Source organism: Fopius arisanus, unplaced genomic scaffold (assembly GCF_000806365.1).
Source record: "Fopius arisanus strain USDA-PBARC FA_bdor unplaced genomic scaffold, ASM80636v1 scaffold00140, whole genome shotgun sequence".
NCBI classification, from domain to species: domain Eukaryota; kingdom Metazoa; phylum Arthropoda; class Insecta; order Hymenoptera; family Braconidae; genus Fopius; species Fopius arisanus.
In genome coordinates this window covers 146,292-172,690 of record NW_011887879.1, presented here as the reverse complement: position 1 = coordinate 172,690, position 26,399 = coordinate 146,292, and the positions used below count along the sequence as shown (strand labels likewise).

Below are 26,399 nucleotides of genomic sequence, written 5' to 3'. Positions count from 1 at the left end.
TTTTCGGGCGATATTGGACTATCTCGGCATCGAAGGGACATCCTTCTTAACATCCGGCTATAAATTGCAATTGCATATGTTTTGATATAAGACAAATCATAAAGATTGAATTTTTATTCTTCAACCATGCCCGCGAAGCCCCGCCCCCATTACAATACTGAGAATTGGTTGATCCAGAATTATGAGTTTAAAAACAAAACTGCCGGAGTGCCAGGGTGGTAACGTAAACAAAAACATGATTTCGTACGGAGAAAAAGATTTTTTTTTGTTTTTCTTCGACGATATTTGTTTGGTCTTTATGTCTATCATTTAGTCTTGTGTAGAACGGCAGAGAGTTTGGATGATATTGAGTGAAAACAGTGTTAGAGGGATTAGAATCATAAACCATGGGGAAATGGGAAACATATTCGAAAAAGTACAGCAAGAAATGGGAGGATTTACCTGAGTTTAAAGGTAAGTATCGTCATATGAGACATTTATGTGTAGTACAGTTGATATTTTTGATATTTGAAATCTTTTCACGGGTGTCGAAATTCGTTGAAATATGTCGAATCTCATTTTCCCAGGATGGTTGAAGAAGAATGAGGACCCTAATGCTCTGAATCAAGAAGCATATTGTTCATTTTGTAAGAAAAGTCTCAGGGCTCAGAAAAATGATCTTGTGAAGCACGCTTCATCCTACACTCATCGTCAAAATGCCGCTGGGTTTAAAAAACAAAAAACATTGAGAAACTGCGGCGTGAAAATCGTAGATGAGGAGAATAAAAGAATAGACCTCAAGCTGGCCGCTTTCATCGCTGCACACAGCTCAATCAAATCAATGGATCATATGGGCGAACTAATGAAAGAACTGGGAAATGATGGTCGACTCGCAAATTTACAACTTCATCGAACGAAATGTTCCAAATTGATAACAAATGTCATCTCACCAGCTCTATTGGAACAACTAGTTGACGACATCGGTGATTCTCCCTACTCTCTCATTCTTGACGAGTTTACAGATGTGTCGATACAAAAATTCATGGCAGTGTGTATTCGATATTTCAGGGCAGAAAAAACAAAAGTTATTACCGATTTTTTGGGATTGATTAGTGTGACTAATACTACTGCTGAAATATTGTATGAAAAACGTACTAAATTTTTGAAAAGCATTAACATCTCCATAAAAAACCTCGTAGGGATTGGAACGGATGGCGCAAGTAATATATGCGGATGCACTCATTCGCTTTTCACTCTACTGAGAGACAGAGTAGCATTACCTAAATTACTTCTCATCAAGTGCGTTTGTCACTCGTTACACCTATGCGGTTGCAAAGCCTCTGAAATCTTACGATCATCCTTGGAATATCTTGTTAGAGAAACACGCAGTTGGTTTTCCATGAGCCCCATTCGACTCCAGCAATATTGCGAGTTATTCAACTTGATCAACGACAATAATAAACCAATGCTAAAACTTGTATCTCTTTGTACTACCAGGTGGTTAGCATGGGGAGGTGCTGTCAATCGGATATTGGACCAGTGGTTAGAGCTGAAAACACACTTTAAAATGGCTGGAAATGCAAAATGTTATAAAGCAAGAGAACTAGCAGGGATGTATAATGATTCCAGCCATCATCTGTATTTACTGTTTCTGAAATCCGTTTTGCCCGACATCAATGAGACAAACCTCTTGTTCCAAAGCACTGAGCAAGAAGGCAACAAAGTTTATGATGCTCTGTGGGCACTGGTGATGTGTATGGCAAGTTGACTTCTGAAGCATACCTTCTTGGAGAAAACTCAACGAGATGAAGATGTTGAAATTATTCAAGAATCACTTGATAATCCACTGGCAATTCAATCGATTGATAATGTGGACTACGGTATCGATTTCTTGAGAGCAGCAGTGAAATATCAAATGAAATCTCCAATTTTTGATGATATCCGAGTGAGGTGCAGGGAATATTTCGTGGTTCTGACGAAAGAGCTCGTGAAACGCATGCCCAGTCATCTATCCATTTTGAAAATGTGCAGTAAATTTACTTCGAGTCGAGTACTGTGTACAACGCCGGAAGTCCTCCTGAATGATTTACCGATTACTCTTCTACGAAAAGGGATTGATGAAAGTTTAATTGAGAACCAACTACGAAAATTGCCACTCATTAACTGGGGAGAGTATTTTTCTAATGAGGTTTTGCAGAATACCTCTCAATTCTGGGCTCATGTGTACAATTTCAAAAATGCAATAGGACAACAACCATCCAAGGAGCTCGCGCTGTTTGCACTGACAGTACTTTGTTTACCATTGAGTAAGGCGGTTGTAGAACGGATTTTCTCCATTATGAACGTCGTAAAGACGAAAATTCGCAACAAAATGAACCAAGATGCACTTTCGGGAATTCTAAGAATTCGTGTGTCTTTTCACGTTACCAAAACTTGCTGCGTGTCATTTAACCCAACTCCAAAGATGTATTCTCTTTTCAACTCCAGAATATATGATAGAATGTCCACGGTCATCACTCATGACGGAGCTGCGACTTCGACTGCCACTGAAGAGAATTCATTTGAAAAAATCTTCACATTATTTAGCGCAGATTAGGCTGATGAACTGGAAGAGCTTTGATAGATCGTTGAACATTTTCGAAAACCAACATCAGGCGGGAAAATTATTTTAAAATGGAGATAAAGAGGTAGAAAAACTAGTTATGTTCATCTAAATATTTTTGTTTCAAACCATTCTAAAAAAAATTTTGTAGGAAATATTTCTGTTTGATTCGTATTCATTTTCCCAAGTTAAGACGCAATGGAATTGATCATCAGAGAAGAAACTGGAATTTGTAAGAATTTGAGTTATGCTGAATAATCATCTGTTGAAGAAACATGGAATTCAGTTTCTACTCCGATGCTAAATTTCATTGGCTCTTGACCCATGTTTTGAATTTCGCGCGGTGTTGCGGCTATTTTCGCTTATTGGTGTGTTGGTAGTTCTGTTGGACGATTTTGGGCTACCAACTTCACTTGAGTGGGCTCCCTAACACTCAGCCCATCTGGCATCACTGGATGTGCCGGCGGGGTCGGAGCCCGTTCGGATGACTGGACCACGGAGGTAGTCTCCAGGAGTTTCTCCTTACACTCTCCAGGGGGGACTCTGCCACTCGCCGATTCCAAAGGAATGGAAGGGATGATGTACCTGAGCGCTGACAGATGGTGAGTAGGGGTCAGCGTACAGGCGTGCAAGGCCGTGGCAAAGCCGCGATGTTGCGCTTCGATACTGCGTATCTCGGAGAGCCAAGGTTTCACTGGGTCCCAGTATTCCTGGAGATAGATGGAGCCCTCTCCGGCAGGTTGGGACTGCGGTCCCTCTGGCCCCCTCCGTAGAGGAATCCTCTCGAGTACGACGACGGGAGATAGGGGTCCTCGCGGCGGCGGGTCCTGGGAGACGACGGCGTCGCTGTCGTCGGGGAGGGCCAGGTCTTCCAACTCCACCGGAATTCCTTCCGGGAAGAGGATGCTCTCGAGGGCCAGTTCTGTATTGCGGGCGTCCCCGGGCGACTCCCGCTCTGCGGGGTGATAGTGAACCGTAAATTTATCACGGAAGCCAGTAACAGAAAAGTTACGGAGCCGGTACTGGAGGTTGATAGGGTTTTAAGTCCTGTATGGCGGACTCGCCCTGAGCGTTCCCGGAAAAATCCACAAGTTCGTATCGAACTCGGGAGACCTTTCGATTAACCATGAAAGGACCCTCAAAAGGAGGGACCAACGGGGCTGAAAAATGTTTGGCAGCATTGGATAAGGGGCGAGAACGCCGCAAAACCAAGTCACCCTCTTGGAACTCAACATCTCATCGACGGAGAGTATAATGATGCGCCTGTTTGTCAGACGATTCCCGCATGGCGTAAGTGAGGGCTTTTCGGAGAGTATCCAGCCGCTTCATTCGATCAACCCACTCGGTGGGTTCGCCGGGGAGCTATGTTCTGCCGTATTATATGCAAACCGGATTTGGTGTAAGTGGGTGTCCCACGTTCGATGATCACTGTTTATGAACGCGCGTAACATCATCTTTAGTACACGATTGACCCTCTCGACTGGATTAGCCTGGGGATCATAAGGGGGTGAAGTCTCGTGCTTCATCCCGCTGCGCTCTACCAAAGCTTGGAGATAATTAGATTTTCCACCTCCTCCTTCATGGCTTTGCCAGTGGCTCGCTGGAGGGGGGAATAACTCAATCGACTTAGTGAAGAGATCTTGTAACACGAGCATATAGGAGAATCCTGATCTGCTCGGAGTAATTGAGCCAACAATGTCGGCTGCCACGGTCGTCCAGGGACTTTGGATTACTCGCCTACCCATATGTCCTGGCGGCAAGGCGTTTTCAACCTTACAGCGTTGACAAATGTCGCAGTGGCGGACAAAGGCTACCACGTCCCTAAACATATTGGGCCAATAATATGCCTCGTAGAGACGACGGTAGGTCTTACCTACCCCCAAGTGGCCTGCTTGGCGAAGATCATGGCACTGGGAAATGGCCTGCGGTCGCAATTCGCGGGGCAGTACCAATTTCCAAGCGTCAAGATCAACCATCTCCAACGTCACGAAGTCGGAGGGACGATGACTATACAAACGCCCGTTCACGACCTTCCATTCAGGGAAGAAATCGGAAGCACGCCGTACGCTCCGCTTCTTGCGTGAGTACCAACGGTCGGTGGATGACCGAGCGAGATGGATCGTCTAGGAGTTCTCGCTTTCACCTTCGGGTGCGCGGGATAGAGCATCGGGAATGTGGTGCAAGGCACCTTTCCGATGAATGATATTAAAATTATACTCGAGTAGGCCGAGAGCCCATCGAGCGAATCTACCGGTAGGATTACGCAAGTTGTGTAGCCAGCGCAAGCTACTGTGATCCGTAATTACTGTGATCGGTAACTGAATATGTTTTCTCTGCGGAGGTAAGCGCTCTACTTGCGTAGGCGATAACCCGTTCTTCGACGTTAATAACTTGAGTTAACACGGTGCCGAGACCTACCGTGCTGGCATCGGTCTGGAGAGAGAACGGAATCCCAAAATCGGGAAAAGACAACGTCGGTGGAGACGTTAGATGCGCCTTCAGACCGTTGAAGGCGATGTTTTGGGGTTAGGTCCATTCCCACGTTTGTCCCTTGCGATTCAAACGGGTGAGAGACTCCGCAGTGGTGGCGAACTGCGGGATAAACCTACGGTACCGCGACGCCATACCGAGGATGCGTCTCAACTGCTTCAAGTTTCTCGGAGGAGGAAACTCGAGAACAGGGGCGATTTTGACCGGATCTACTTGGTGACCGGAGCTATTAACAATAAACCCCAGGTACTTGACCTCGGGACAAAAAAACTCACTTTTCTCTCGATTAATCGTGAGCCCCGCGCCCTTGATTCTATCGAGGACTTTCTGGATATACACGAAATGTTCCTCAAAGGTTTCCGAGACAATAATGATATTGTCTAGGTAGACGAAAACCTTGGGATATAAATCAACCGATCTAATAGACGTTGGAAGGTCGCCGGAGCATTCGTTAAGTCATATGGCATACGAAGAAAATGGTACGCCCCACGACCAGGGACTACGAAAGCCGTAATTTCCCTAGAGTCGGGATCCAGAGGGATCTGGAAATACGCCTCACTAAGGTCAAGCGTCGCAATGTAATTAGCCTGACGAAATTCGTCGAGGATTCCGGACATGTTAATAATGGGATACGGGTCCTTTTTTGCAACCGCTTTGACTTTTCGGAAGTCAATGCAGAACCGATACTTGCCATTGAGCTTTTTGACCATGACGATCGGATTACACCACTCGCTTTGCGAGGGTGCTATTACCTCATTCCCCAATATCTCGTGGACTTCCTTCCATTAAATCTCTCGGATAGCCGGAGTTGTGCGGTACGGTCGTATTGGAGGATGGCCGTTAACATCGATACGATGGGATGTGAGGGTTATCACCCTTAATTTGCCTTCACCCTTGGGGAGGATCGAGAAGTTCCCGAAGTTGTTGCTCCTGGGGTTTCTCGACGGAACGTAAACCGCAGCACATTGTAAGTTGCGGAACTTGATGGAGAGGAGTAAAGCGAAACCGCCGCACCGGCTCTTCTCGGTAAAACCAGGTCTGATCGAAAAAGTCAATCACGATCTTCGCGGATACATGGAAATCCATGCCGATGATGAAGTCCTCGGATAAAGTCGGCATAACGTACGCGACTAGAGGCATATGTCGCCCCTCAAGCTCGGCGATACATGCGACCGTATATTCCACGGGCTCGACTTTCCCACTCGCTGTAACGAACCTTTTCTCGGGTACCTGTAGCAACTGGATTTTTGCCCTCTCGAAGAGGAGGATGCCGGCCATACCCCCGAATGACTTGGTTACGCCGGAATCTACGGGAGCTCGGACTTTCAATCCGCCGATAACGATGTCCACGTGAAATGCTCGTGGAGATGGTTCGGAAGCCGCGTGTAGTATGACCTCATTCGGAGGAATAGGGTCCGGCGTTAAGAGAACTTGCGGATCGGAACAAACACGAGATATTTCCAACGATCCCGCGGAGGGTCATGGAGGAGGAAGGTCCTCGCCCGGAGTGTTTGAAACACCACGGGAAGCCGGCTGTGGATCGTGCCGAAGCGGAGGTACGAACGCCGGATTTACGCGCGTCGATAGTCGTTTCCCGGACGGCCGGGATTATAATGTGGACAATTCATTGTCGTCACCCCGGATAATCTGCACCGGTAGCAGAATACGCGGCGAGGTTCGGGGCATTCCCGATGACGATGACCGACTCCGCGACAATGCCAACACTCCAAGTTGTCCAGGCTAGGTCTTGGAGGTGGAGAGCGATTTCGCGTACCTCTGTCGTTAGCATTAACGTCAGGGCGAGGAGGAGTCCTCGGCTGACCGGAAGGCGGAGAGATAGTATTCCGAGATTGCCTTTCCCGCGACCGCGAGCGGGAATGATTTGCCGCCTGCCAAGCCTGTGGTCTGGTTGGGTTGTTGTACATAATTCGAGGAAGCCGAGGTGGCGGTCGTTGGACGGCTTCGAGTGCGAGATATTCTCCCGCATAGCCCGCGTAGGAATACCCTTCGAAATCTTCGGTGCCTTCGTCATCGAAGGATACCGTCCTTACGGACGGAGGCCTGAACACCCCGAATGGAAGACGGAAAGGTGTGCGTACCGGCGATCAAGCCGGATGTTATGGGCGATAAGCCAAACTTGAGCAAATCGCGTGTTCCGGCCTTGGAGGCCGACGCCTATCGACGGCTTTCTCGTAGATCTTTTCGAGACGTTTCGCCGCCATCTCCGACTCATCCATGGTCATACCGTCCCGAAGGGCGATGCCGACCTGGAGGGTTGGGAGGAGATTACGGTGGGTTAGTACCACCTGATCAATTCCACTAACCGCGGGGCTAATACGCGAATAGTACCCGCGGATGCTTGCAAAATAATTGTTAACCGATTCCCCCTCGGCCTGAGTACGAAGAGCGAGTTCTTCTCGGATCGCTGTTTGGTAATCAGGATTCGTGCATGTGGTTCGGAAATTAGCTCGAACCTGTTCCCAGGTTCGGAATTCAGGGCAACGGCCCCGATACCAGGTCAGTGCTGGACCGGATAATAAAAATGGTATGCCGCCGATGAGACCGTCATCGGGGATAGGGAGGAATGCCTACCCGTCCTCAATTCTCGCGAGGAATGATTCCACGTTTTCATGCGGAAGACCGGAGAAATGCGCCCCCCATTTCTTCATTGAGTTTAGAAGAGATGCGGAATCCAGAGGCCTATGCCTCGGACTACTTCCTTTTTCCGAAAAGTGGAAGTCTCCTTCGACCGGAATTAGCCGTCGAGCTGATGAACCGCCCGTCTCCTGGGGGAATTACCTCTCGTACGAGCGATGTTGACCTCCGGGTCTCGAAGGATTCCACCCTAGATTAGGGGGACTTACCCCTGACAGTTGGGGAAGATCTCCCCCGTGCTCGGGAGGATGAGATGGCCACGGCCCGCGAGGAAACGTCTGCAGAGGCTGTAGATAGTTACTCGCCTGTGTAGAGGGATAGAGATTTTCATCCTCAATACCCGAATAAGGCCCGGGTTGTCGGGGATGGTAGCCAGGCCACCAAGGCGGCTGGAGAAACTGACCAGGGTTTTCGCCTGGATAGGATGCCGGAGGGTTGTATCCCTCGGATGGTAAAGGTCAGCGCCAGCTACTGTGTCCGGATCGCCAGCTGGGAGTGTCCCTACTGGAAGGTCCTCATCGACAACTCGATTAGAGCCGTGACTGGATACCGACGAGACCGAGTTGGCGTCGGAGGCCTCAGCATCGGTCACGGTATGACTTGCTCGACACCCACACCGTGTAACTTTTATTTTGGGTTTCCCGGTGGATGAGGTTGTATTTCCCGTAACCGTCCTGGGGGGGGGGGGGGGGGTTTTTCCATCTCGTGGCCGTCGGTTTGGATGGATTGGTCGATAGTAAGATCGATTCCTGGAGCCGCAGCTCCGGATCCGCGAATCCCAGACGCACCGGGTCGAGGGGCCTCAGTACTAGGATTTTTAGTACTGGGAGGTAACCCTGGCGAATCACTGTCGTGATCGCCCAGGATCGGAGTCTCCTAACCCGATTAAGGAGGCAATTATTAATTGATAAAAGCGAATAAGACCGATGAAGATCGGATACACCCCGGGAAAAATTGGAAAGTAGCCTATAATAATCGGAAACAACGCTGATGCAGGCCGGAAAATAGCCGATAATAATCGAAAAATAAGCCCATGAAAGTCGGAAAATAGCCGATAATAATCGGAAAATAGTCGATAATAATCGGAAAATAAGCCGATGAAAGTTGGAACATAGCCGATATATATAATAATCGGGAGGGAAACCGGTAAAGATCGGAAAGTCTCCGATAACCCGGGATGAATAAAATTAATATAGAATTTAATTTCACTTGCCGTTCGTAGTCGATGGAGACCAGGTCCTGGAGCTCTACGTGGAATTTTATTGAACACTCACAAAAAAAAAATTGTTCGAAAAGAAAAGAAAATGTAATATTGAAAACTATATAACTAAAAAGAAAAAGAAAGTTTTCAATTCGCGCTTGTTATCATCGTTACGCGAAACTCAAACTCGAAATGCTCAATAATAAATTTCGAACTAGCCGCTCTAAAAGCTCAGACGATACTGAGCGGAAGGAGGCTCTCCTTAAAATGGCCGTCAGCTAAACGCGGGGGTTGCCCCCCCTCTTGCCGCGGAGTTACTACCCCCTACTCGTAACGGTACCCGGGGAACATGATCCCCACTTAACAACCGGTAATTCGCGATCCAATAAATTTTTAAACTGCCTAACCGATGATGTCATTATTGACGTTCGGACAATCGGCGATTACACGAAAATGAAAATATCTGTCTCAACTCTCACCCGAAAACTGCCTCTGGCCCGAGGACAATAGAGGCAGGACAATAATTCCTTCGAAAAACAAAGTTCCAGCGTGATGAGGTCATCATGGGATCGCGAAACTTAAAAATCATCAAATTCCCAACATCTTAATTTACCTGTAACTCATCTAAAAGGAGTCACCGCAAAAAAAAGAAAAAAAAATAGCGATAACCTAAGGATTCTAAACGCAAAAAAAATGATCCCCCTATACTGTTCCGACGCGATAATATCATCGCGGGACTGCGGAATACGCAAACGGAATCCTCACCACAAATTCTGAATCTCGCCCTAATCAAAAATTTTAACCTCACACTAATTCAACCCAAAAAAAATTTTTAATTGCTTAAAACTCCAAAAATCTCAAGTTAATTCTCTAAGCCTCCAAAAAAAAGAAACGCGGAAAATAATCCCTATTATGCGTCAATAACCTTGGAGCCCCACGTCGGGCGCCACTTGTAACGTAACATTTTCGCGGGGAATGGAAAATGCCCATTACCTTCGCCCTACTTCCCCTGAACCTAATAAAACCTGCTAAAATTTAAATCAATGGGCGCCAGGTAATTCTTGACCGGAATTACCAAACCGGAAAAATCCGTAATCCTAAACTTAACTAACCTCGATATTCGTTGCATCGAAAATCGTACCTCAAACCCCTAAAACACCAACTCAAAAATATACACTAAAATCAAAAAAGGAAACCTGAAGGGAACGGATAATTAGACTCTTGGGGAAAGGTGATGGTCCTGGGCTCGCTCAGTGTGCCAGTTGTGGAGAGAGGGGTCGGTCGTAGATGGGGACAAGGTTATTGCAAAAATCGGGTTAAACACGGGAAAAGAAGGCAAGAAATAAATGAACGAAAAAATTGTCCTTACGTGTTCCGCTATTGCAGGTCAAATTTCAGTACAAGAATAACAATCAATGATAAACATATTTACTGGACTACTCTGCTTCCAAATTTTATTAGCAATTCTAACTTTCTCTAAATATCAGCGTTCCAGCAGAATTCCCAAATACAAATTAAATTCTCCCCTTACATGATCGCGGAATATGAATTTTCTATCAAAAACCTAAATACAATTTAAATTGTCCCCTTAAATTGCCGCGAAAAATAAATTCTCTAACAAAACCCGAAATATTTTGTTGATTATTCCACACTCACACGGAATAATCCCATCGAAATGCGGCCTCAAACATTATCGATCGGCGATAATCCGAGGAATAAACGAATTATTATTTTCGCCCGGGAAATCGATAATTTCCCGGAATCGGACCCTTTACGGATAAACGCGAGAGAGAGAGAGAGACGGCACTATGCCACACTGCTCGGTTAGCAGCGAGGAGAAATCCACCACAATAAATTCAACTTTTCTTAAAAATTCCATAACTCGGAATCCGCTTAGCAGATTCCGGAAAACCCTGAACAATATTGTTCGGGACACTATTCCCATAAGGGAAGGCGTAAGGGTACATAATTAACCCCGTTAGGCCAATTAATAACCACGAGGAAATTTAATGCGCGATTCTCCACCTATTGCACGTAGCCACTCGATGGCTGCCTCGATGGCACCACGAGGGAGAACCACTGGCCTTTTCGTTGGCCGAGAACAATTCTTCAAAAAACCGCCGTAAAAATACGTTTGGATCCCCCCCAAAATTGCGTCAATAACCTCCCAACCGCACTGGGGGCTTACACAGGCTGAAGTTATTCGGAAAAATCCCCCCACACACCTCTAAAAACCACCCAAAATTTGGGGGACACCACCGACGCCATTTCCATGGCTCGGAAAAATTATTACAACCGTCAACACTTATTGGGGAGCCGCCAAAAATATCTAAATAAAACCGTAAACTCACGGGTTGATTTTCTTTATTATTATGCTTGTGCATTATTAAGTTATGGATTGTGCAATTCTTGAACGTAATATTCGAATCATTTGTTATCGGACTTTTGAGATTTTGTATTTGTTCGTTCGATATGATTGAAGACATGGGTCTGATACGATGAATGTTTTTTTCTCTGGTGTGGATTATTTGTCATTTTTCTTCTTTCCAGATCAGTGGGTGGTGTGGTGTGGAAATTATTCCCTCATTACTTGGCAGAGTAGAGGAGGATTCTTGTTCTTCACTCAATTCCTGGGGACTCTCTGGAGTTAAGAGAAAAATGGAATTGTCGACACCTGCCGACCGTTCCCCACTTTCATCACCCCAGAAGTCTGCTGCTTGATTGTTCGATTCAGTTGAATAGTTTGATAATTTTTTGATTTCTTAGCTGGGGGTTCGAGGCCATGTCTACTTGTACTCGGTTGGGTCGATTCAGCATCATGGTTCTTGCTCGTTCCAGCCGATGCAGAATTTTTGTGTAGCAAATCAAAAAGTCTCAATCGACTGGCTTCATTACTATCGCAGTAACGTTGAGCCACGACGCCTGAATCCCATCCTCCCTTTCTTTTGATATCAATCAGAGTCCCTGCAGCAGCAGCAATAAAAGTGGCAGAAGAACACCTTCATGCATGTCCAGTAAATTTTTCACAATTTGGAAGTTTCAATAACTCAGCAATTTTTCTCGGTCCCCCACCAATAGTATTTATACCAGCATTTTGACGTGAGAGCTGGCCATTTTGGTACTTAGTGAGAAAATGAAGGTTTGCTACATCCGTTGGTGGAAGATTGATGTACCTTGTGATTACGTCATAATATGGTCTTCCTATCGTATATTAGCCTATTCTCTCCGGGTTTTTTGCGTCAGGAAATTGTATGACAATACACTTGGCAATGTCGGATTGTGGGTGGGATTCATGTTTACAACATTATTTGGTATTAGTGAAATCATTTCCAAGCATCTCATAGCACAGGAAATCGCGAGAATTGCGATAACTTGACAAAAAAAATAGTACATACATTCACCGACGGTAGTGGCCGTGCGGTTAGAGTGCTAGACTAGCATGCCAAGGATCCGGGTTCGATCCCGGGCACCGGCGGTCAAAAAATGTATAGCGCTCTGATCTCACGGTTTCACTGCCGAGCGGTAGTCCTGTCAAAAGGACGACTGTACCAAGGCAGGTTTTTCCCTCAGATGAGGTTTTTCCTCCCTTCAGCGAATTGCGGTACAGGGGGTTGGGGGGTGGGAAGGGAACAAATCGTAAAAACTCGAAAGGGTATACGAGTGAGAGAAAATTTTTTTTTTTAGTACATACATTCGTGTAAATATCGCATTGGTAAATTGTAAATATGGTTGTAAATAGATTAATTGTAGATGTACCTTAGTGGATAATTAATTGTAGATATTGGATTGTACATAATGAAAAGAATTTATGGTTAATGTGCAGATTACGGTACTTGCCCAGACTGTACAGGTACAAGTTGATCTGCACATTCACCAAATTTTTTAATTGGAAGGAAAAATTAATAAGAAAAAAAAATTACAAAATGATCGTACCTTAAGTCCCAAGTATATTTCATCTGGTGTTTTATTGATGAAATGTTCAATGACATGATAAGAGAAAGTGGCTGATTGTTTTGGATTATAGCCCTTGGATTTCTTTTTCAAGAATGCTCTGAGCATACTGATGCAAGTCAATTCCTTTCTTTATGTGCAATCCAGTCCTTAGCATTGACCATTTGGACTATAGTCTTGAGTGCTTATACTTTTCAGATAATTCTTGAAAGTATACGAGGAATCTGTATTCATCACAAGTGTTTGATTTATTTTTTTTGAGGCAGTCTTCAAAGTGTTCCCAAACCTGAGTGTAATTATCCCCTGATTTTTTAGAATATAGCTTTACTTCAATTTCTCTTGCTCTCAAGTCGAATCACTTTCTGACCTCTTGTGTATCATATTCATCGTGATAATCACTGTCATTTTCTTCCGAAGATAAACTGGACATAATTGATATTGTTTTTTATATTGCATAATATAACGGTAAACCGGCTAATGAGGGGAAATCCTCAACCTCTGATGTGTATGTCTATGACAGTTAGATCAGACCGGTCGTCGGCGCATGCGTACCATTATATATTTCCCTCTTGTCTAGAGAAGGAAGTTTCAACTTTGCTCACTCTGTTCGCTCGGGTAAAAAAGAACATAATTTTCAAAAACATTTGTATGTTCCATATTCGCGACTGAATTTACTATTGGTTGGAGAGATGGATGAGAATAGATACAAAGTGGTATTCGAGCAAAATAGAGTTACATTATGCCCCAGATTTTTGGTCAAGTGCCTTATTGTTGAATATTAGGACACACAGCAGTTTCAGCGTGATATTTGTAGGCATAACTTCATTATGCTGAACAGGTAATGACCCACAAACAATTATGTAGTTAAGAGGCCGTTTGGATGTGGAGAGTTATGATCCAAATCAGGGTCCGACATATGTTAGTCGTAATCTTTGTAAGCAGTCAAATAACAAAATCAAAGCGATGAATTCTCATATTTAAATACCTATAAACCATTGGTGGGAAATATCCCTTTGAGTTTAGAACCTACAATAAATATAAGTACGCCCCATAAAGGGCGCCACATTTAATGTTCGCCTACAATGGTAAAGGTATTTAACATTTTTCAAATTCACGCGCTGCGTGACGTAATATTGAAACCAAGGCAATGTACGGACCGACGGTGCGTTTTTCGGCTGTAAGTGACCGTCAGAGTAGTTAGGAGCATAAGCAAATAGTTGGGCGGCCAATAAATTCCAAAGATTGCAGCATTTCAATAGGTCAACATAAAGATACCTTTGATATATCTGGGCAATTCGAAACAGTAACACATAGGCGAATAAATTCTGGCCGTGCATTTGATCCAGCCTACTCCAACTCGCCAATAATGTCTATAAGGCTTCCGCGCTGTACTTTTGTCTCCAGAGAACTAATCCACCAGATGTCACCTGTGGTTGGGGTGCGTTGTTGTCGTTGTTGCTCTCGTTATTTCGGAGCAAACCAACCTGTCAATCTTCACGTGAATTAGAACGATCAGAACGCTACCCGATATTTTTTGTGAAGTCCATAAAAGTTATAATGTTTACTTTTACATTGAAGAGTCTAAAACATTTTAGATACTCTAATTGTAGTGTGAAGTGTCGAGTAGTGAAGTGTTAATAAATTTAATTGAGCAAAATGCCGGCGTGTTTGGCTCCAGGATGTACCATTGGATATAAGACAGCTGTTTTACAGTCCCAAAGAATCCCGAACTCCGAAAAAAGTGGCAAGAGGCTCTACGTCGTCCTAAAACATTGGTGAACAAACAAATGGTGTGTGAAAAACATTTCCTAGAAGAGGACATTATCAGGACATATAAATTATCTAGCACCACCGGTGAAACTCTCGGTCAGGGCCCTATCGGGAAGCCAAAATTACGAGATGGAGCAGTTCCATTTTGGTTCCCATGGACCGAATTGTCTGTTTCAGGCTCCGGCTCCGCTGAATCACCAGCATCATCGTTCAAAGAAGCTCATAATTCCACGTCTTCTTTCTCTCGAGAACCAAACATCGAAGGAATGCCGGACTTGTCACTGTCCTTCGAAGAAATGAGTACCTATCTTTTTCTGCCTGTGAAACATTACAATTAGATCTCAGCAATCAACTGGATCTCTCAATTTGTGAAGAACCTGTGCCATTCGCATTTGCAGAAGTATTAACTGGTATGCTGTCTTTGCCAGTGTCCTGGATGAGGAGCAACTATACTACAGAGGATCAAAGATTAGCAACATTCTCGAAACTGAGTCTGATCAGGAAGAAAGAAACAGCACCGCCTCAGTCAGTAATACTGAAAGCAATTACAGTAAATGATAATTTAGATGTAGAAGTGTACGTCTTGGGGAATCAAGTTGATAAATTTCAGTGTGGCAACAATCAAACCATCACTAGTCTCAAGATTCTCGAGGAAACAATTCTCGATTCTCGACAAGTCAACTCTTTGAGTGTGTGCAATGATTGTTTGCTGTTGGGAAACATTGTGGATGAAGTTGGAAATTTAACCAGTCGAGACTGGAGAGGTATTCTACGCCATAGAAGCTGTGCTGTGCTGACACAATCCATTCAGTGTCAGCTATGCCATTCTGCGAAGGGAAGCTGACTGAGACAAGAAAGAAGGAAATAAGAACAAAATGCAAATAGTAATTCTGGCCAAAAAAACACTCCGGATCATTTCTTGGAAACCTGAAAAAGAATTTTAACAGAAAAGAGAAAAGAATTCAATCTCTCATCAGAGAGAATAAAAAACTGAGAAAAAATCGCGAAGTAGTCCACAAAAAAATGAATGAATTGGAAACAGCAACGGTTTTAAATCAAATGAAGCGACTCAATGTACTACAAAATCAGATGGACCTGGTAGAACAAATTCTGAAGGCTGTTGAATGCAAAACTTCCCAAGGTGTCAGATACAAAGAAGAGTGCATGTTACTCTGTACGCTGCTCCACATGCGCTCACCTGCAGGACATAGATTCTTGAGAACGAATAATATTCTTCCTCTATCTGCAGTGAGTACTATCAGGAAGTATGAACGAAAATAATAGACTCTTCTTGAATTTCCAAGAAAAACTTCCTCAATAATTCATCAACGTTTTTTTTTTATTTCCAAGAAATCTTAGGCATTTGGACACACGCTGTGGATTCGATCCACGTTTTTTTGAGGTCATGGAGAAATTGATCAAAGAAAAGGGTGTACACCAAGTACATGGTATCATAATGCTTGATGAAATGGCTACTCGGAAATCTGTTGCAGTCAATGGGACAAAGTTGCCGTATACCGGGCTCGTCGACTTTGGAGAAGAGCTTATTCCTGCCCAATCGTTGAAATGGCAGATCATGGATTAGTAATCCTGTTTCGCACATTAGATGGCAATTATACGCAGCCAATTGCCGTATTCGCATCCCGTGCACCTACTGAGGGGAAAGTGCTGGCAAAATTCGTCCTGAAATCGATAATTCTGCTTGAACAAATTGGAGCAAAAGTGCATAGTGTGGTGACCGACGGAGCTTCAACGAATCGAACGTGCTGGACAGAACGTGGTTGCAACGAGAAAAAACACTCTCAGAGAAATTACTTTCTACATCAGACAGTCGATGGAAGGAAGGTGTATTTTTTTTCCGACGCGCCACATTTATTCAAAACAATCCAGAATGTATTCTTGTACTTGTATGTATGTATGCTTGTACAACAATGGCTGGCTTTAGGCAGATATCCTGAATGCTTGAAACTATTCAATTCATATTACAACATTTAAATTATGCTAGACTGATCCAACGGAGCAACGCATCGAATGGAATCATTTTCATTCAGTTTATAAAGAAGATTCAAAGCTGCCGGGGAAATGGCATCTTTGCCCCAAAATTACATCGGTCCACTTAAAACCCAACAGTTGTCAAAAAATGAGGGTTCCTCCAGCTGTACAGGTGACAGTTCGACAGTCATTTTTAAGAATGTCTGATTTATACAGAGAAATTAATAATATTGTTGCATGTAAATTTTTATTCACAGGTTTACAGTTTGTTAATGGCAATTATGAGGAAGAGAAAGCGCGACCAGCAAAACGAAAATCAACTCATAGTGTGAAATCTGGCGATAAAGATTTTCAAGTGGGTGCTGTCTACTCGGAGAAAGCAATTTCAAGAAAAATTACGTGACTTTCACGTAATTGTGGGACAGAATATGATTTTGGAAAAAAGTAGTTTTTTTCTAGTAAATTTTCGGAGAGAGTTCCATAAAAATTACGTCACGAACAGGAAAAATGCGGGACAAATTGGGAAAAATTCCCAAAATCACATTTCGTCCCACGATTACGGAAAGTCCGATCATTTTTACACGACTTTTTCTCTCAGTATATGTTCCGGAGAATGATCATGTTTTCACAATATTGGTTAAGAAATTGAAATTATTTTCATATTTTTGAGACAGCATTAGCAAAGTTGGATGCATGGAAAAGTTTGGTTGATCAAGGTCGTTTGCCTAAGGAGTCCTTTCGAACAAGACAAACTGCAAAGGGATTGAGAGTTACCCTGAGATCTACTTTAGATTTGGTGCAATCTTTGAATATTTGCTACAAGTTTCACGAAGTTTTCACAGGCACTACCTATCAAGATCCTCTGTAGGTTTGGTTTCCATGCTTTCTCCTACGTTTTCTCCGTTGTTTTTTTTTTTTAATTTTTTCCTGCAGTGCGCTTTGCTTTTTTGCCGAACGTTTGCTGAGATGCTTGTAGAATGATTTGCCTTTCTATAATTTTGCTTGAAAAATTTTGATTTTTTTCCTAGCAATTCTTTGGTACCGTCAGATCAGCTGGTGGTACGAATGATCACTCATTAACTCCCACTTTCCTACAAACCTATAAAATGTTATCACTCTTCGGCATTTTGCAACCTCTTACGACTGGCAATTGCACGATAACTATTCATCACAAACCTCTAGTAAAAATTTCCAAATTTTAGGTGATTTATGATAACAAGAAGGTCGCAGAATCGATTGCTTTAATTGGTAACATTGAAGGGCGTTTGCTTGATGCTGTGAAGTCCGAGAGTTGGGTATCAGAAGAGTTTCTCGTTGATCATGATTATTCGGCCCCACCCCCAGCAAGTGTGATGGATTGTCTAATGTTTTATGCGACAGAATTCGTCTGTAATAAAATCGTTAGGGCTAACAACTGTACAGTATGCCTGGACGCTATGAAAAATCAGAATCCTAATTTTAAAGATCCGCGAGCTGAGATATTACATCTGAAATACTCAGATAATATTGTTCATCCTAATGCAAAAATGTACAAATTAGTTTGTCAGCTTGAGAACTTCTTCCTACAATGGTGCATGTCGTTGTCAGTGTATGAAAAGGTGATTGACTGTATCGTCGAAAGTGGGCCTTTAACATTTCCTTGCGAATTACATGGACCTCCTCTGCTCTCGGCTATTGTTAATTATTATATAAGGTTGCGTATGTACAATTTTACCACCACTTTCAATCGAGAGAATTCAAAATTAAATCAGAGGAGAAAAAAAATTGCCAAATTTTGTGAAACTCAACTCTTAAGGTCTCAATACAACAAAATGTTAAAATGTTAAAAATCCAGAATGAATTTATTTATTCATATTATTTTTTCTCAAGTTATCCTGATCATTGAGATGATTTTCTCGTCCTTTTAACATAACCAATTGGTACTTCATATCCATGATTCCAACGACCTTTTCAATAATCGTATTGCTTTTGGATCGACGCGCCCAACAGACCAGGGCGATGGCGCTAATGGCGCCATCAAGCGGCTGTGACAGCCTTGTACCCAAACTAAAACGCTAAATCGGAGGGGGCTGATCTGATCGCACAATAGGAATGACTTTCCGTAGCGTAAATCACAATTGCTTGATTCAGTTGTACCAGAAGCCGAACTGGAACTTGCGGGAATATCACAAGAAGTTACCGTCAGAGTATGACAGAGTTTGACACATCGAGACTGGTCCGAAGAAAGTATACCACGAGTAAAACCCTAACGCATGGTTGACTCTTTCTGTAATCTTGGAATAAATTTTCAAAGACATTATTCCTTTGGACCTGACTACAGTTTGTTTGAGCAAACCATGAATTCACGACTTGAATTAACCGACACAGTCAGCGCACAGATTGAACGCATTCAGCGTGCATCAGATAGACGTCATGGAACAAGCAGAAAATATATTGGAAATCGTTCATTCACTTGGGAAGCAGCTCGAATGGAGTCAATGAAAAAAGCTCGATACTTTTTTACCTTCATGAATGAAAAATCTGGCTGGTGTGACATTCGATTCCTGAAGAAGAAAACTGAAGTTTTCCAAGAACTTAAGAACTATAAAATTCTGGTCTAAAATTAAACTGAAAGAAGAATTAAATATTTACAATGAGATAATGCATGTCAATAATGAATCTGACTAGACAGATTTTTCTTCGTTTTTTTTTAATTATATTTATCTTTCTCACTACCATTACGGTTTTATAGGCGCCTCTGGTCTTATTACCTACAGCCTCTCCTATTATTCTCTTTTCTCTATTGTTTTTGCGGTACCATGGACCGACGTTTTGAACTGCACCCATTTGACTTGTACTGAGGAAAACCATGGAAAAACCTCAGTAGTCTAGTCGGCCGGTAAGGAAAGCGATCAGCTGATGAGGTCGATAAACTTGCACTTGTTCACATCAGTTTTTGCATTACCATACCCATTATATGCGTATGTGCTCACCGGTAAAAGCACAGCCACACAAAGAAGACTGGTTCGCGCTTCGATCTTAATGAGAGAAGTATCGAGTTCAAAATGATTCATCAGATTTGATTTTAACAAAAATATCTTTTTCATTAGTTTCACAATTCATAACGATTTTGAGGAAAAATCTCACAATTATGAATTAATTTGTCGTTGTAAATATCATTACAGCGGTAGCATTAAAAAATTCATTAAAAAATGGACTTTCAACATCACCAGCAGATATTAAACATCAGACTTCATATACCAGCTATGAAAGATCACATATTAGGGAATCATATATCTGAATTTGCTGAACCCGTAGAACGATAGAAAATCAGCTCATAAGTTACTGGGGTACAATTATAAGCATTGTTATTCGTAATGAGCACGAGTAACTTTTCCGAGAGGTGAGCGAACTCCGGAGAAGGATTTCCTAGGATCTGAGTCATTTATGTGAATTTGCTCATATCGTAGAGGAATTAAAAACCATATTTCACATTCACTAGGGTACGATTATAATAATTGTTATTCATAATAAACACGAGTGAATTTTCCGAGAGATGAGAAAACTCTGGAAAATGATTCCCGATGATCAGACACATTCATTTGAATTTACGCCTATCGGAGAAGAATGAAAATTGGATTTTCATTCCCCGCAGCTTGCTACTTTCAGAAAATTCACGTAGACTTATTATGAAATCCAGTTGTTATAATTGTACCTCAGTGAATGAAGTGAGATGATTTTCTATCTTCCCACGGTGCGAGCAAACTCAGATATATGATTTTGGCAACCAAGAATTCTTCCCCAGAGTTAACTTAGTTTTTTCAAATAATTTATTGATAATCTGTTTGTCACCCTAAAAATAATTTTGTCGGAATTGCTATAAATTTTTCCGTTTCAGAAAATTTCTTCAAAATTCAAGCTTAGGACTGAAAAATATATGTCCGAGAATTTTTACCATTTCCTAGATCATTATGAGTATAATTGTATAGAGCGCCCATTGTCCATTTGAAACAAGAATGAATTAAATGCCAATTTGATGATAAAATTGAAAATCACAGGTACTTTACAGGACAAACTTCAATGTAAAATTCAATAGGCTCGCACATTTGTCGTTAATATCCCGCCCAATTCTCATTTCTATCTCTAAAAAGATACGATTCCGGTGAAAAATCTATAATAGAGTTTGCACAACAAATTTTTCAAAAGTAGATTATTGAACATATCTCGCCGGTCATTTCTGTCCATTCTATATGTATGCTGATATTCATATTCTCTTGAATCTTGAATAGAAACAAAAATTAGTTTCGATGTTCATTTTACCTCGCCCTGTCTTCTCACTGACTTCATATTTCCTATTTAATTTATCATGAATAAATGCATTTGTAATATATATATATATCTGCCATAACTACGTGGAAAGTTTGATTTCCGTTATACCTATAGGGAAAGTTCGATTTTAGTCCCGGGGTGACGGGAACAAAGTGGCATATTCTATCCCTCATATTTTGGTAGTTTTTGAGAGTCCTCGGGATGACATAGCCGATATTCCTCCCGTCATTTATGAAGAAAAATCGAACTTTTCCGTGTAGTGATGACGGGAGGAACAACGTGCACCGAAGAAGGATAGCAGGACATTGAAACCTGCGTGTTTACCACCCTCGGCTTCGTCTCAGATCGGTAATTGACATGCGGTTCAGAATGCCCTGTTTTTCTGCTTGGTGGACGATATACTATTTCTGGCCTGCGGCCAGAAAGTCGCAGCTTCTTGGCCGCGGGGCGGTCGGTTGCGATTTTCGGGCTCGTCATACAGAAAAATTGTTCGTACTGCTTGTGTTCCTAATCATTTAGAGAGATAAATACTTATTTTATGATTGCTACTCACCTATCAAAAAGTTTAAAATGACCTGATTGACCATGTCTGGCTTCTCCTGATGAGGAAAATGTTGGGCACCGGTAATAACTTTGATGTTGAATCTTGCGACGAGATCAGAGCTTTGAATGACACTCTCTAAGGACACTGAAGAATCCGCATTACCGACTACCAACAGAGTCTGATTGCTGACAGGCTCGATGGAGTAGAGTCGCATGAAGGGCAAATTTCGATAGTAATTTATGGGCCCTGTCCAATCCTCTGGTAATAGAAAGAAATAATTGTTGATCGATTCAAAGCAATGAGCCCTTACGTTGTAGCCAATTGATTATGATAATTACTAATTACATGATTAGACAACTGAAATTTTTTTTAGTGATATTTGGTTTTCATCAGCCCTTTCATATGTTCTGAATAATTAGGTACAGTACTAAGAATATATTAACTATTAAAATAGCACCAAAATGGAGTATGCCATCACTTTGCACAGCGGGAAAAACCCCGTAGAAATTACGAATAATTACGAATAATTACCTTAACGTTTAGTAAAGCTTTTCGACTGCTTCGTAAAATTTATCCAATTATTTGAAAAAGAGTACCTAATTTTTTCTCGAATTTTTGTCTCTGGGTAAGGTATTGTTAACGTATCTATGAGTTAGTTCTTGTCTGATAATAATGTTTCATTCGCTGTGTTTGTTATTGGATTTAATCGCTGTGTTTGTTATTGGATTTAATATCACTTATAGCTTATCTAGCTGTTAGATGAGCACGGTAAATACCTCGGCATCGGGGATTAGAATACGACAAATGTAAATCAAGATACGCGATAGCGTATCTGCCGAGATGACGTCACAGGCAGAGGTGACGTCACAGGCAGAGAGCTGTCGTGTATATATTACAGCTAACAACTCGCCCCTAACCCCTTAAAAAAACTTCCATTGCTGTTTTCCCCTTTAAACACACGCTATTTTGCAAAAGTATCCTTAAATACATTACATAAATCGCGGTTGATCTTTCTGATGAGAATTTTACTTTTTTCACTTATCACATTATTACAAAAATAACTCCATAGCAACGGATACGAATTCACTTTTTCAAGAGTTTTATTTACCTCCAGGTACTTGGCCGACATGGGTCACTAATTAGAAAAACGACCTTATGTACTCGATTGTACATCGTTAGTACATGATTGTACCTATAAAATTCTTGTTTGTACATCAACTGATTAATTTAAAAAAATTAATTAAATTTCGGCATGATCTTAGCCGACAACAAATTAAAAATTGATAAATAAAACCAAATTAGGGGTGTTTTCCGAAGGAAATCGTTTGTACATTATGAATTTCATGTTTTCGTCGTTTGTACATTGATTGTTAATGAGTTAAATCCATTTGAAAAATCATGGTTTAAGTTGCGCGTCCCTATATTATCGATTTCTGCGCTTTGTTCTGTGTCTAAATGGGTTTTCGCAGATCCAATCACTGCTACTCGTTAATATATAGGGGGCAGTGCGGTAAAATGGAGGCTCATGACTTTTTTCAAATGTTTATAAATTAGGAACAAATTGAAAAATTGAGCTCCATCTGAGGGATTCCTAAAGGAGAAGGATTTTACTCTCAATTGAAGCAAAATCAAATTTTTATTTCCTCAAAATTATGGTGAATGCATTTCCATACGATTAATTCGAATGTACGGACATTCCCCAATAATGCTTTTCAATAATACTCCACTCCAAAAATGACTCTCCACTGCACTCCGAAATGAACATGGTGGCTAAAAATGAATTCTCCCCTCTCACCGCGGCCCCTCTCGCCTAACTTGTTATGGCGTAGATGCGCGCGATATTTCTTTCAATGAAAGTTTGATGAAGAATCCACATTTCAATAGTACAATTACTGTTAGATTCAATGTTTATACCCGTAAAGCAAAGAATAATGCAATAAAAACCCATTTAAACACAGAACAATGCGCAGAGGTTGATAGTATAGAGACGCGCAACTTAGACCATGATTTTTCAAATGGATTTAACTCATTAACAATCAATGTACAAACGACGAAAACATGAAATTCGTAATGTACAAACGATTTCCTTCGGAAAACACCCCTAATTTGGTTTTATTGATCAATTTTTAATTTGTTGTCGGCTAAGATCATGCCGAAATTTAATTATTTTTTTTTAATTAATCAGTTGATGTACAAACAAGAATTTTATATGTACAATCAGGTACTAACGATGTACAATCGAGTACATAAGGTCGTTTTTCTAATTAGTGACCCATGTTGGCTAAGTACCTGGAGGTGTTTTATTTCGTGAGCGTTACTATTCCCTAGCGCTGTTTGGGTGGGCTGTTCTAGGGATCTAGGGAACAAAACTAGTAAGTTAGAGAAAATTGTCTGCGCTTACGGAATTCATCCGCACGTGTCCGTAGCGGTGGCGCATGAACTAGGATGGAGCCCGTTCGTGTAAGCTAATCAAAGAGCGTCAAGTCATTTAATATTTGTGACTTACCCTTTAACAATTGGAATCGATTGTTAATAATTTAATGATTTGAATATTATAACCGAATTAAAAATTTTAGTTCAGTTAAAATTAATTACCTAAATAACCTAATATTTGTGAATTACTCTTTTACAATTGGAATCGATTGTTAAAAATTTCATGATTTGAATTTAACAACCAAATTAAAAATTTTAGTTGAGTTAAAATTAATTACCTAAATAACCTAATATTTGTGAATTACTCTTTAACAATTGGAATCGATTGTTGATAATTTGATGATTTGAATATAACAACCAAATTAAAAATTTTAGTTCACTTAATTTTTCAATATTTACAATACGAACATTTTAATAATAAATTAATTAAACAGACAATTTAATGTTTGTAAATGACCCTTTAACAATTGGAATCAATTGTTAATATTTAATTTCAACATTGCACCTAAATTTAATTCTTTAAATTAAAAGTTTTCAGTGCTTCAATCTTCGAGCGTTTTAATCTTTAATTAATTACCTAAATAACCTAATATTTGTAAATTACCCTTTAACAATTGGAATCGAGTGTTAATATTTGGATTAAAATATTACCTCCAAATTTAAATTTTTTATGTGATATTTTTCAATAATCAACTTGAATGACTGACTAAAAACTAAAACATGAATATTTAAATTATATTTCGTTGAGGAAAATTACTATGATGAATTAACACATGTCAGAGAGGCTTAAATCAGGTACCAATACTTTTGATTGCATCAATTGTTTGGTAATTATTAACATAAATAAAAATCATAAAAAAACGTTGTGAACAAATGGCGCCAAGTCGACGCTAATTTAAACGCAAGATAGAAGCATGGGACAATAACTGCATGGATGAAATCACACAATTTTTAGAAAAATCATATAAATATTAAATTTAAAAAATCACAAAGAAATTTTGTGAAAAAATGGCGCCAAGTCGACGTGAATCTGATCGCCTCCAAGACAGACACAAGGGACAATTACTGAATAGTTGAAATCACACAGTAGGCGAACTGATTATGATATAATCTTATTTTAAAAGAAACATGGAAATATTAAAAAATGCCAAGTTTATGCTGACAGCGTCAACTAGGACAATTTTCCGCAGTTTTAGTTCCGATTGGAAAATCGATTATTGTTAATAAAGGCTTCTGTCTTTCTGGCTGTAAGACAGTGTTTTACGGCTGCGTTGCTTTGCTTCGCGTCCACGAAACGCTGACTACGGCTGTTATGACAAAAAATAGTGGGCGCCATACGGCCAAAAAAAAATTGTCGACCAATATGATTGTTGCAAACCTCATCTTCGCTATAAAAGTTTTTTTCGGCCTAATGACAAAATATACTGTTTCAAACCCCGTCCATAAGAAATTGATTCGGAAAAAAGTCAACTTGGCACGCCGGGCTGTTCGATAATGAACATATTTCGTAGGAAGTGAATGATTGACAAAGCTAGAGTTTGCTCGCTAATTGACAAAACGCTAAAACTATGGAGAGTTGATTCAGCTTATTATATCACAATGGGATTCCGTACACCAGACGTGTACTTAACCTATTCACCAATGAACGTCAAATAGTATATCGGTATGAGGAGAGTGGGTACCCGTCAGTGTGATAGCGCGTTCATGAGCGACGCATGGTGGTACACTCACATTATTAGACAACAGTAAAGAGTGGGGGACGAAGATCATCAGTGAATAGTTTAAAATGAGATGTAGTGCTTATACATGATAAGATGTCCGTAACGACTGAAGTAATTACGTAATTATCAATCGATGCATTCAATCAATAATCTACTTACGAATTTATGACTTGCTAGGGAAATGCTAAGATATACTTGCAATTTTTTACTCTTTTCCCGGCAACGTAATGATACTCAGTGAATTGAAGGGGAAAAAATAGGCGCGCCAAGTTGACTTTTTTCCGAATCAATTTCCTATGGACGGGGTTTGAAACAGTATATTTTGGCATTAGGCCGAAAAAAACTTTTATAGCGAAAATGAGGTTTGCAACAATCATATTGGTCGACAAATTTTTTTTGGCCGTATGACGCCCACTATTTTTTGTCATAACAGCCGTAGTCAGCGTTTCGTGGACGCGAAGCAAAGCAACGCAGCCGTAAAACACTGTCTTACAGCCGGAATGACAGAAGCCTTTATTAACAATAATCGATTTTCCAATCGGAACGAAAACTGCGGAAAATTGTCCTAGTTGACGCTGTCAGCATAAACTTGGCATTTTTTAATATTTCCATGTTTTTTTCAAAAATAAGATTATATCATAATCAGTTCGCCTACTATCCCTAGCAAACTATCATACACGCTATATCGTGTATGTAGCGTGTATGTAGCGTGTATGTTGCGTGGATGCAATTTTTGGATGAAAAACAGGTAGA

General features: G+C 41.2%; 1 protein-coding gene across 4 annotated transcripts in view; it reads right to left on the bottom strand.

Annotated features, from left to right (window-relative positions):
• The window catches only part of LOC105272109 (epoxide hydrolase 4), a 222,740-nt gene that overhangs the window by 53,806 nt on the left and 142,535 nt on the right, over nt 1-26,399 (bottom strand). For all 4 annotated transcript variants that reach the window (XM_011314020.1, XM_011314019.1, XM_011314018.1 and 1 more), the window contains one exon: nt 21,502-21,750. In XM_011314020.1, coding sequence (XP_011312322.1) covers nt 21,502-21,750 — 249 coding nt within the window. The remainder of the gene's footprint in view (nt 1-21,501; nt 21,751-26,399) is intronic.